The 13282-nt window shown below is 41.2% G+C and overlaps 2 protein-coding genes across 5 annotated transcripts in view; both read left to right on the forward strand.

Annotated features, from left to right (window-relative positions):
• The window catches only part of LOC309444812 (interleukin-18 receptor 1-like), a 41880-nt gene extending 37848 nt beyond the window's left edge, over positions 1-4032 (forward strand). For all 4 annotated transcript variants that reach the window (XM_082062940.1, XM_082062942.1, XM_082062943.1 and 1 more), the window contains 2 exons: positions 2131-2301; positions 2900-4032. In XM_082062940.1, coding sequence (XP_081919066.1) covers positions 2131-2301; positions 2900-3294 — 566 coding nt within the window. In that variant the 3' untranslated portion in view covers positions 3295-4032. The remainder of the gene's footprint in view (positions 1-2130; positions 2302-2899) is intronic.
• Positions 4033-5563: 1531 nt separating this feature from the next.
• The window catches only part of SLC9A4 (solute carrier family 9 member A4), a gene marked incomplete at its 5' end in the record, with an annotated part of 36455 nt that continues 28736 nt past the window's right edge, over positions 5564-13282 (forward strand). The window contains 2 exons of the mRNA XM_082053191.1: positions 5564-5825; positions 9535-9998. Of these exons, the coding sequence (XP_081909317.1) occupies positions 5564-5825; positions 9535-9998 (726 nt within the window). The remainder of the gene's footprint in view (positions 5826-9534; positions 9999-13282) is intronic.

Consider the following 13282-nt stretch of genomic DNA (forward strand, 5'->3'; position numbering starts at 1 on the left):
ACCTAGTGGACTTCAAGTCCCACACTGGTCCTGCATGCCTACTGTTGTTGATTCACTCTTATGGGCCTAAATTGGCTGGCAGAAAAATAACTTCATAAAAGACAGTGAGTAGACAGCAAAGTGAGTCACCTTCCTCTGTTACCACAAGAGCTTCAGCACCAGAAGAAGGAAGTGGTGGAAGTGTGTGGCCAGGAGCAGAGGGGAGGGGCAGAGATGTAATGTGTGTTGTCTCATCAGATCCTTGGCCTTTAAACCTAATATACACACCTATGTTTTGTTTTCATTGCACACTTTCTGCTATATCCTGGTTGTAGGTGTTCAACCCCAGCTCATGTATGTCATTAGTTTTCCCTTTGTATTTCCTTTGCTCTCTGGAATCCATATGGCCTCTTCTAGATCCTGTGGGAACCTGATGGATCTAGCCCAGGTTTGTGATCCTAATCTTATCTCTAGGGATAGAAATCAGGAGGTTAACACTGAGGTACGGGGTGATACTCAGCACCATTACTTAGGTGTCTGTGCCAGAGGCAAGTGTCTCCGTTTCCATGCAGTGAAGATGTAGTCAGTATGGTGAAATCTAGAGAGCTTCTCAGCCCTCCCTGCAGCAGCATCCTGCAGTAGGACTCTACACTAAATAGCTGAATTTCTTTCTGGTTTATATTAACCGCATTGACACAATACAACTCAGCTGATTGAACATAGGTGTCAGATGTCATTTGTACTACCCGAGGATGCCTTGTCATTCCAAAAGGTTTCACAGTATCACAGTATGCTTGGGATTGGAAGGGACCTCGGAAGATCATCTAGTCCAATCGCCCCCCTGGAGCAGGAACGCCTAGGTCAGATCGCACAGGAACATGTCCAGGCAGGTTTTGAATGTCTCCAGAGAAGGACACTCCACAACCCCCCTGGGCAGCCTGTTCCAGTGCTCTGTCACCCTCACTGAGAAGAAGTTTTTTCTCAAATTTAAGTGGAACCTCTTGTGTTCCAGCTTGATCCCATTACCCCTTGTCCTATCATTGTTTGCCACCGAGAAGAGCCTGGCTCCATCCTCATGGCACTCACCCTTTATATATTTATAAACATTAATAAGGTCACCCCTCAGTCTCCTCCAAACTAAAGAGACCCAGCTCCCTCAGCCTTTCCTCATAAGGGAGATGCTCCACTCCCTTAATCATCTTCGTTGCCCTACGCTGGACCCTGTCCAGCAGTTCCCTGTCCTTCTTGAACTGAGGGGCCCAGAACTGGACATAATATTCCAGATGGAGTCTCCAATAGTTCCCATGTCAAATTTGGCAGTCCTATCCACCTTAGAACACCTTAAATGACAACAAGCAATGACAGATGGTTAACCAGACTGAGTCCACTGCATCTTTTGCTTCCACCAGCAATTCCTTTTATTTTCCTCTCTCCTCACTCAAGTGTAGTTCAAATTATATTTAGCAAATAGGTAAGATTTATTTGTAGTTTAGAATGGGCCTAACTCATGCCATTGGTAGCAGGGTGTTTCAAAGCTGAGAAAAGTTATTAATACATTTTCACCTGTGCTTCACAAACATTCTTTTAATGAGACTGAAACACTGTTCAGGAACTGGTCAGTACTTGGCACCTGAGCCAATAATTGGATTAGACTTGATCTTTGCTACTTGCACCAGTTTCTCTGAACACAAACATAACAGCACATGAAAGTAGCACATCTTTTGCAAGCAATGGATATCTAAGAACATTTTATCCTGGGGCAAATGAGGAAAAAGATTGGGCATTGTTCCCTACAACATGGATTTTGCCTGGAAAGGGTCAGACCTTCCACTGGCAAAAACTGGACCATGTTTGTGGAAATGGAGAAAAAACCCTGATTTACATTTCCTTGCACTAGTCATCTATAGCTTCCCTGTTTGCTTTGGTAGTGTTGGTCTATAAAATTTGCAACACAGTGAGGAGCAAGGGTTGGCTTTGGGTAACTGGATGGCTGTACTTCATGAGCAGTTGGTAATTTTAGGTTTGTGTTGTGCCTGCTTAAATAGACATAAATGGAAATTGAGCACTATGAAAGAAGCTGAATGCTTCAGACAGACTTGTTAATGTATACTGTGTTGTTTATCTTTTTATCTGTTTATTTATTTATTTTAGATGGCAAAGAATTTGATGCGTTTGTGTCCTATGCAAAGCTAGACTCTTGTGAAAGTGACTCTACTTTAATTAGCGAGGAAAAATTTGCCCTGGAACTTCTTCCAGACATGCTGGAAAATAAATATGGGTACAAGTTATGCCTTCTTGAAAGAGATATTATTCCAGGAGGAGGTAAGGTTCCTGTGGATGGTAGAAAATCTTCAGTTCTTTATAATTTTTTTTTTTTCACTCTCCAAAAAATCTTATGCACCAGATCAGCAAATGGTATATTTTGGTACTGGAGCTTCTGCTCAAATTTCATACTGTTTTGATCTGAGTGTGGTTGCTGGGTAGCTATTAGACTGAGACAAACCTTCCTATCTAAGTATTTATTTGCAAACAAGCTTCATTCCCTGAAAAGAAGACCCCAGATATTTCATTAGCTACTTTGTGAGCAACTTTATTCAGTGCTACCTGCAATAATTAAGAAGTCCTCAGTACCTGTCCCTGGGAGAGACAAAGGCAAGTCCAAGTGTTTCTTGAGACTGTCTTTAAGTAGCAACAAAGTGTGTTGAGGTCTCAGCTGTGCCCGCTACCTCCTGAGCAGCAAGTTGTGTTCTCCAGGCTACAAAAGAACATTTCTAGGGGTTACGTGATTGCTCAGCTTCCCTATTTCTGGTTTTCCCTATTTCTGATTTTCCCTATTTCTGGGGTTTAGCTGTTAATAAAGGAACTGATATGATAAAAAGTCCATTACAGAATGCAGTAACAGTGGCTATTTCTTCTCCAGCATACACAGATGAAGTTGTTACAGCTATTAAACAAAGCAGACGAGTCATAATTATTTTGAGCCCGGCCTACATCAGTGGACCAAGCATCTTTGAACTGCAGGCAGCAGTGAACTGTGCTTTAGAAGACAAAAATATCAAACTGGTATTAATAAGGTTCCAGGCTTTCCAAGAGCCAGAGGTTTTGCCTCCAGTAGTAAAGAAGGCTCTCCGGGTTTTACCAGTCATTACCTGGAAGTCTTCTACTTCTGCTGCTGCAAACAAGAATTTCTGGAAATATATGCATTACCACATGCCAGTGAAAACTACTAAGATGTCGGGAAATTGCAGCCTAAAGGGATTTTTCCAACGGTTATTCAGTCTGGTATATTGTAGTAGAAGTTTTACAGAGGGATGACAGCAGGTTCAGGAATGGTGATGTGATTGTAAAAGACCTCTTCTACACTGACTGACCACTGCGGTCAGCAATATCTCACTCCGAAATAGTGAGAAGGAAGAACTGCATTGTGACTGTGCTGCAGCCCATGGTAAAACTAAGTGACACTGCACACAACTGTCTTTCATAAATTATTATTTGTTATTTTTATTATATTTATTATATTATTTTTCTATTATGTTGAGACATACATGTGAATGTTTTTGTGTTTGCACTGTATTTCTTCTGGAATATTTTTATACTTGTTTTCTAGAAAAAGATTAAAAAAGGGAACTCCAGGGGAAGTCTGCAGTTTAATTTTCCTTATGCAGTCCTATGGGACAAATGCAAATTCTTTTTAGCAGTTATCTCCTCCTGTGGGACTACCAAGGAAGAAGAGCTCTGGGTGTGCCAAAGGGGTTGAGAAAAGAAAGAGCACAGTGTCAGGCCTGATCCCAGTATCTTCATCCTTCCTGTGATGGGAGAAAGCATTCCTACCAGTTGTGAAACGTTTCATTCTTGGAGATACCTGCACTGCTGACCCTGCCTGGTGCCAGTCACTCACTGGTCCCACTGAACCTGTTGGTATTATGGGGTGTGTCACAGTTGTAAATCAAAGTCCTGGTTGTCACATCTAGTGGACTTCCAGGGACTCTGAAGTCTTTCCCTTGCAGCCCTCTGTCTGCTGACTCTCCAGGTTCATATTGCTTACCCTTAAGGCAGCTTGCAGCCTGTGTATGTGTGGCTGTAGCTAAGAGAAATGCAATGTTAAGAAACTCTGAGTAGGAGAGGCACTGATCTGGTGTTCTCTGGACTTCATTTGGCCTTCAAATTAAAGAATCATTGTTTTAGAATGCTAATTGAATAGTTTGTCTACCAGATTCCTTGTTGGAAATAGACTTAAAGAAATATTGCTGTTAACAGGACAAGTATACTGAGAAAAGAACATCTTTTTGCAAGCAGGCTAAGCATTATCTACCTAATTTTATACTGGGTTCAAAGCCTTCAGTAGGACAATCTGTGGTGGTGTGGTGAGGCAGAAGAAGATACTGTCTTACATAAAAACAGAACATCAAATGGCATCACTGGCTATACCAGAGAAAATTTTATCACTACAGTTCCACATGCGTTGGGGTTTAAGTTAAGATCACGATAAGCTTTTGAAGTAAATTTCCCTAGTGGCACCACTTGTTGCCTTTTTCTTTGCACTGCAGAGCATCTCAGAGTATACACCTCAGATCCCTAACATGGAGGTAAATCAACAGTCTGTGAGATACAGCATTGCTTTTCGACACAACCAGATCTGTGGGTAATTTGAATAATCTGTCAGTAAATTAAATTTACTCACTTCTAATGTATGTAATACAGGCTTTAGCAGCTTCTAAACAACATTACTATGTCTGCACACTTTGTTGTCTTAACACAGTTTTTGTGGAGGAGAGCAGAGTCTGATCTTTTTAAAGAAAGTTTCATAATGGTGAATGTTTTCTTGGTTGTCCAATAAATTAAACATCCAGTTTTAGCCAGATTATGTGACTCAGACATTCCTTCTTCTCTTTTTTATAACGTGGTAAGTTACATACATGCATTTTTCAGAGAGGTCACATTTCTAAACGAGAACGCAATTTGCGTGGTCTTCCACCAGATGTCCCTACTGTAAGCCCTGCAGAGTCCGTTTATTTACACACCGAGCAGTTTTGTTCCCAGGTGAGACAGGACTAGTGAGCAGTGCCAAGCGTGGTACCTGAGGTGCCAGTTGTGCTGGGGAGGCAGACAGGGAGTGAGGACAGAAGAAGGCATGGGGCAGGCTCTTCTGCCCGCTCAGGGTGCCACCAGCTCTCCCACCTGATGCTATTTACTCGTGCTACCCTTGTTGCCTGAATGGTATGTGCTGTGACTTTTTTTTTTTTTTTTTTTTTTTTTTGGGCAGTGGGAAATAAAAATCAGGCTGCCTGGATAAATAATGTGGTTGGAAAGAGCTTTATTCCCTAACAGGATGATGCTGTGGCCAGGGCTTATCTGGGTCAGAGCAACCTGCAGAACCGGTATCTTCATACAAACTCCAGGTCCATCTGTAACACAAGGAACAAGACAGGCACGTTAGGGCTTTTAAAAGAAACTCTACTAGGCAAATGAAGCAGCTCTGAGGAAGAAACGGGCGTGAGCATGAGCAATGCGAATCGACAGGAGTGAGTGTTGCGTACCTTCATGCACCCGCTATATCTGTAATAAAACAGTCACAGCCTCAGACATGGGCTCTCCCACACTTGGACGTGCAAAGCTTTTGAACTGGTTGCTGTTACTGTTGAGTCTGGTATGCTGTTCTGCTGCTGCTTATTTGGATGAGTCTGACCTTAGCAAGAGTTTCTTGCCTCACTATGAACCTGACCACGGGGATGCCGTTGGCTCCTCACAAGATATGAGACTGCATGTGTTCACACTGGACTATGACTATGTACAAATTCCCTATGAAGTTACTCTTTGGATACTTCTTGCTTCTCTTGCAAAAATAGGTAAGTAGAAAATGGGATCTTGCATCCTCCTACTTCGACAAGAAGTTAAAAATGTACCATGTAACCAAGTATCTTCTATGCATTTTAGTACCTGGGATTGATTTTACAGGTCCTATCTTCAAAAGAACAGGCGTGTTAGTTATAATGACAATGATGAAATTCTACCTCTGAATGCTTCCAGCATACTTAAGTAAATCTAACCCTCATGTTTCTTTGGCTGTTCATGCTAGTGAGTAGCAAATGGGCTCCCCTCCACAGTGCTGTCCATTCCTTTTCCTAGTCTTTAAACATCACAAGATATTAGCATTTACAACCTGTCACAGCTGTAGAAATCAGTAGAACCAGACTGAGACTTCAATCATATTGAATTTGGGGGAGGAAAGTGGGAAGAATTCTTCCATTGTATGAATAATAGGGAAAATTTCTCTGTTTCACATATTTGCTGTTTAAAGTTGTTCAGAAAGTGATACCAGAGAAGAGGGACTGAGAGTCTTTAGAGAGTTTAGGTCATCAGACCTGTAGGGTAAGTGCCTTTTGAATACATATCAGCACATCGAGTTTCTATTAGAGCTCCAGGTAGGTATCTGAATGAACACAGACAACTCATGGAGAAGCAGAGACTTAAACTAACATAGCAAAACCAGCTCACGATGTGTCTTATGCATTTGCATGGCTGGGCTCAAATTATTTAGACCATTCAGAATAAGTGCAGTGACATCAAATAAACAAAAAGATGGTAATAATGCAAAGAGGAGCACATGTACAATGTCCCAGCTTTATTGATCTTCCATGGGATTTTCAAACATTCCTATAGAATGGGCTGGTGGGTGGGACTGATGATTTTCTGAAGGTGACATGAAGATAAACATTTTTCATTTCATACTCATACAATTGTCAAAGATTGTTACTGCTGAGCATGATTTGTCAGTTTCATAATAGCTTATGGTCTCAATCCAACTCCTATAAACAAATGTCTTCACTGCTAAATTATAATAAAAATTTTCACAAAACAAGTTTGTTGTTATCACATCAGCAGAGTGTGTTAGCAGTAAGCATATTGACCAATTTCTTAATTCATCATCCATAAGCCCACAGGACTTGCAATATGGCTTTTTCACTCTATGTTATTGTTTTGAGCAAGAAATGGATAATTCAGAAGAACTGTGTGATGCCTCCCAAGCAGACCTATGCCTTAGTTCAGAGTTTTTCAATAATACTATTTTTGATGAAAAGTGTGGAACTGCTGACTTCAAATCTATTTGGAAGAAAGAGTAAGTCTGAATAATCTGGTTACTCAGGGAAGGAAATTGCCCAATTGTTAAAATTTTCAGTGTTTTATTCAAGTATTATCTTTTTCTGGATTTCACAATTTCAGGATAGGAAGCATTTATGAAATCTTGAAAGGAGAAGCAATCCTCTTATTCTGTAAAACTGACAAAAAACTTGAACATGATTTTTTTTTAATTAAAAAGGATTAGCGTAGTTACAATCTTAAGGTGTGTTTTTTTAAGAAAAAATGTATTAAATAAATTATTTTGAAACTAGTATTTTTATTTTCCTGTATTTTTGAACATTGACAATTCAAGGGTCACAGAAATGCAGTCGTATCATTAGCTGCTAGAGTTATGGGATGAAGGTTGACCTAGCTTCAGGCATGGACATACAGCAATTGATTTTATAGGTTTCTTAGTCTGTCTCATTTTCATTCTTGTAAATTCTAGACAATTCCTTACATTTCTAGTTGAGGCACCTACCATTTACAATATGATTACACAGTTCCTGGTATAGTGACTAGATAAGCCATTACTAGACATTACCTTAGTATTGGTATTCCCATCTAATGGGAAGAATGATATAGAATCGTTGTATCATTTTTGTTGGACAAGGCCCTCAAGATCGAGTCCGGTCTTTAACCTAACACTGGCATTAAACCATGACCCTTAGAACCTCATCTGCAGATCTTTTAAACATCTCCATAGATGGTGACTCAACCACTTCCCTGGGCAGCCTGTTCCCATGCGTGACACCTCTTCCTGTGAAAATTTTTTTCCTAATATCCAATCTGAACCTTCTGTGGCACAACTTGAGGTCATTTCCTCTCATCCTATTACTTTCTATTTGGGAGAAGAGACCAACCCCCTCCATGCTACAGCCTCCTTTCAGGTAGTTGCAGAGTGTGATAAGGTCTCCCCTCAGCCTCCTTTTCTCCAGGCTAAACAGCCCCAGTTCCCTCAGCTGCTCCTCATCAGACTTGTGCTCCAGACCCTTCACCAGCTTTGTTGCCCTTCTTTGAACTCGTCCCAGCACCTCAGTGTCTTTCTTGACATAAGAAGGCACTTGCAGTAGTAGCACATCAAGGTAGGCAGGAGAAGATTCACACCCACAACATTCATATGGTAACTGTAGACCTTTCTTGGTAAAACAGATTGGCTACATCTGTACTTGTAAACTAAGGAGCACCCTGTCAGAAAGCTGTGTGTGACTGTCCATACCATGTCTGTGTTGATGTGCTCCTTCTCAGCTCTGGCCCATTGCAAAAAACCTTCCCTCAGGCATTGCCTGGGCAGACTGTAGGCTGGGATTTGCTCCAAGAGGCAGTTTGAGTGTGACCACTTCTTGTTGAGGTAGGGAAGAGAATTTGGCTGTATGGATGCAAGCTGAACTTTTCTGCTTGGAAAAGTCTTCAGCCTGCTTAATTTGCTACTGTAGACTCAGCCTTTAGTGAGGAAAATAAAATCCCTTAGGACAATTACTTCCCCAGATATTTGATGGCTGCTGGTAGTTCTTTCACCTCTGCTGAAATCACTGTTTTTTTTCAGTAAGCTAACTTGTAAGGTTATTTACAAAATGCTGTTTACCTTATGTAGGAACAACAATTTTCCCAAAAATGCAAGGTTTATCAGCTTGGGCAAAGCCTTATGTTGCTGTGGCTTAATTCCTGCTGGTATCTCAGCAGTTCTGGATATTTTGGTGTTTATGAGACTTTCGGCCTGTGGATCACCTGGAGTCAGTGCAGTGCTTCAGGGGAGGGCTGGAAATGGACAGACATGAACAAGAGTGTGGCATAGGAGCCACTCCCTGCTCCCTCAGGCTTCTCCAGGTACCTGGTTGGCCCAAATCCATTGGGATCTTTGCAGCCAGGGAGCCTCCTCAGCATTGGGAGGTTGTGGAGTCTCCTTCTCTGGAGACATTCAAAACCCGCCTGGACATGTTCCTGTGCAACCTCACCTAGGTGTTCCTGCTCCAGCAGGGGGATTGGACTAGATGATCTTTTGAGGTCCCTTCCAATCCCAAACATACTGTGATACTGTGATACTGTGATCTCTTTGAGATGGAGGGACATACTGTGCCTTAGAAGTTTGACAGCTGTGCAGCAAGAATTCTTGAAAAGTATTTTCTTTCCAAATTATGGAGTACCTTTTCAAAGAGGTTTCTGCATTTCTAGAAGTGGAGCTCAGTCTCAGGCACACTTGCTCAGAAATTGAGAGCTGGGAAGGGGGAAGAGAAGAGATTCATGACCAAACTCTCTGTTGTAGTGATACAAGTCTGTGAATGTTTTATTTTGAAGAGAACGGCACTGCTTGTATATTTACTTTCATAATCCTCAAAGCAAAACTTGGCTGAAGAGAAAGCATTCAAAGGCAGGGAAAATATCTGTCTGATGTCAGGTTAATTTAAAGTATAATAATGCCTGAATGTTTTATTCAAGGTTTCCATCTCTATCATCGATTACCAAGACTCATGCCTGAAAGCTGCATCCTGATTGCCATTGGAGCACTAGTAGGAACAATCATCTTTGCTTCTGATCACAAATCTCCACCGGTGATGAACACAAGTATTTACTTCTTGTATCTCCTTCCACCCATTGTCCTGGAGGAGGGTTATTTTATGCCAACTCGCCCATTTTTTGAAAACATTGGGTCCATCCTCTGGTGGTCTGTGCTAGGATCTCTGCTAAACTCGTTTGGGATTGGCCTCTCCCTCTACGGAATCTGCCAGATTGAAGCCTTCGGCTTGACCGACATCAGCCTGCTGCAGAACCTGCTCTTTGGCAGCATGATTTCAGCTGTAGATCCTGTGGCAGCTCTCGTAGTTTTTGAAGAAGCCTCTGTTAATGAGCAGCTTTACATGATGATCTTTGGAGAGTCATTGCTAAATGATGGCATAACTGTGGTGAGGTTTTTTTCCATGCCTTGTCTTTTCCTCTTTGAGCTCTTGTGGCTTGTAGGGTTATTTGGCACAGGGCAAGAGCAGCTCTGAGGAGATCCTAGTTAAGTTATTTATTTTATGGACACTCCATTGGGAACAAAAAATTTTAAGGTATGTAAAAGTTGCACCTTCTATTAACTCTTTAAAAAACATATTGGTTTAGAGCTGCTGGAAGAGGGAAGCATGTGCATACAAATTAGACATCACATCTTGCTTTTGCATCCACTGAAGTGAATGGATGTTTTTGTTGGTAGGATGAGTATAAGACCTAGGAACCTTCTTGACATTGTGCAAGCAAATAAATAGAAAATTGTAATGCTTAAAGACTGAAAGCAGCAGGAGTAACACATGCCTTATAAAGCCCCCTGCAAAAAAAGAAAAAAAAGCCAGATGTGGACAACTTCCAGCACCTCCGAGGAAGTTCCCCAGAGACCTTAGACAGGAATTCCAAAAGCCACTAATAACTTAGCATAACTCTGTTTCTATGAGTAAAAAAATTGACATCTGCCAAATGTTCACCTTTCTTGGTTGTCTTAAGTGTTCAGAAACTATGCTCTGGAACAAGAGAGGGCTTGTTTGTTTGATTGGTTTGTGTGTTTTTTGAGTAGGAAAAGAGAGTTTTTACAGAGCTTCTTTTGCTATCTTGACCCTTTTCTTATTAGTTCTACTAAAACTTGGGGTAACCTGAAATTCTAGCTATAAACTACAATTGACAAAGATACTAAGAACATGCATGCTTTGCAAGGAAGAAATTTCAAGCAGGAAATTCATTGCTCAGAAACCCACAGGACTGCCCACGTGCTGCAAGTTAACTGCAAGTTAAGGAGTTTTGCTAGATAAGATCTTCACAGAATTTAAATCACAGGAATCTAAAACACATAAAAACTATTCAGATACTGTCATACATGACGCTCATGCACAACTTGGACTTGTAAAATCTGTACAGAGTTCATTGCTGAAAGGCTTCACAGTAGAAGCACAGTTTATGAGTAATGCAAAAAGATAAAGGATTGGAGTCATTTCTTGCAGCCACAGCCTATTGGTCATCAATCCTTTATCTTGGTGAATCAAAGATGTAGTAGGGCTGATGTAGAACCAAGTTCTACTTAGTTACCAAATTGTTACTGAATGTTACTGAATTTTACATGCAAACTGCTTACATGTTATGGTTGCAAGAAAAAAGTCCTCAATTCATCTATCACTTCCACTTGTCTTTTTGGTTCCTTCAAGTGCAGACCTCAGAAAATAATAGCTCTCTGCCTCACTCTAGAAGAGCTTATTTAATCCTTTTTTGACTGTCCCTCTACCACGTGTTCCCATTGCTTCCAGCTGTTATTTGTGATGTGGAACAAACTTACAATGGTACTTACATAAGATTTCAGTCAGGATCCTGTTACAGCATAAATTTGTAGTGACAGAGAGCGTGTAAAAACAGGGGTATTTAGGCGTTACTTAGCAGCACTAGATGTGTTAGCAAAAGAGATGATACGCCTGTATGTGGGGAGTGTTGGCTACAGTGCTGTGAATTCCCTTTGCCCCATGCACCCTCATCACGTTGCAATCTGTTTGTCAACAGATCTCTGCATCACCCACCTCCCACCATTTTCTGGGGGGTTCAAGTTTCCAAAATCTCTGTGTGGCTTCATGTTTGAGAAGACTGAACTATTTGTCAAATGGATAGAGCCTAATAAGTGGCTTTCTCCTGTTTGATACACCACTTGCTTTTGAAAAGTCTTTAAAACTCTTTACCTCACGGGTCCAGTCTTTCCTCCCTATTTCTCTCTTGTTTCCTTTGAGTTAACTCTCTGTGTTTAAAAAGGTAATATCATCAAGATATATTAAGTATACATATTTTTCTACTGTTTAAATACAAATATCCCCCAGTTCTCTCCAGCCTGCTTATCAGCCTGAACATTTTTTTCCCCAGCAGGAAATACTGGTATGAATTTTGCTGAAGTTATATATTATGTTTGAGACAACAATAGCTCCCTCTCCTATATCTAGTTCAATATCATGGTATAAAATATGTGCAAAATAACAGTCTGTGGAATTAGAAGGGTGATTTAGTAGCTATGCCTTTGACTTAAGGGACTGGAACAAAAATGTGTAACTTACACATTTTACCCTTTGTACCTTTTCCTATTCTCCTCAGTAGGGCCATGTCTATGGATCGAACAAGAAGGCTTCTTTTCCCAGTTGTTTCTGAGAGAACCGTTAGCATCAGAACAGTACACACAGCAACAGGACTGGTCCTAGCATGTATCATACATTAGTAGAGTTTCAAAGCCCTGTTCCAAAAAGGGATGTTTCTAAATCCATTACAGATTTCATTCAAACCTGAATACAGGGGAAGGACCCTGATTTTGCTGCAAACTGTTTCAGGCATGTGAAGCCACATATACACAGGTCATTTTTGTTTCAGCAGGAGCTGAGCGCCTGTGAGAATCAGGAAACTGAGAATTTCCCTTCATCTCTGAGGCTTGATTTTAGAAACACTGAGGACACCTATACATCATGCTGTACTCAACATGAAGTGGCAGTGACTGTTTTCTCTGATGGTGCCCACTCTTCTTGGTTTATCAGTAGCAGAGCAGTTAAAGAAATCTACAGTGTGATGGAGACCAAAGTAAAATTAATTTCTTTGAGTTTACCTCTCTGATGTCACAGAGGAAGGCTTTGACTGCTGGGATGCATGAATCCTAGGAAGGAGAATGGAGATATTCTCTGCTCCCGCTACTGAAGTTCACCCACTGTGTTTAGAGTCAAATTAAATGCATGTGGTCAGAAAGAGTTATCAGGGTGGAAAGGAAGTGTTATCAAAGCTGCCTGTGTTGGTGGTTAAAGCAGTCACTTGAAGATCTTTTTTCCAATGCTTCTGATGTGGATGGTATATGCAGTTTTTCTATCATGTAGGCAGCTGGAGCAGGAACCAGTCCCTGGGGAGGTCCCCTGCGGGCAGCAGTGTCACGCACTCCCTTCCTCTTCCCAGCTGTAACAGCCACCCAGTGGTACACCGCTACACGGTAATGTCCCCTCCAAAAAACCCAGAGCATGACATTCTCAGCATTGTTAAATGAAGCCAACTGGCAATCCATCCCTTCTTTTTCAGTGAACAAAGGCATCCTGAGCTGATTCAGGCTTTCCTACAAGATAAAGAACTATAATACTCTATTTACTGGCATAACCACTGCAATGTAATTTAGCCAAGCAGCAGTTACATGGAGCCTTACTTGTGCAACACAGTGCAG

The sequence above is a fragment of the Streptopelia decaocto genome (genome assembly GCF_964273445.1).
Source record: "Streptopelia decaocto genome assembly, chromosome: 1".
Lineage (NCBI taxonomy): Eukaryota > Metazoa > Chordata > Aves > Columbiformes > Columbidae > Streptopelia > Streptopelia decaocto.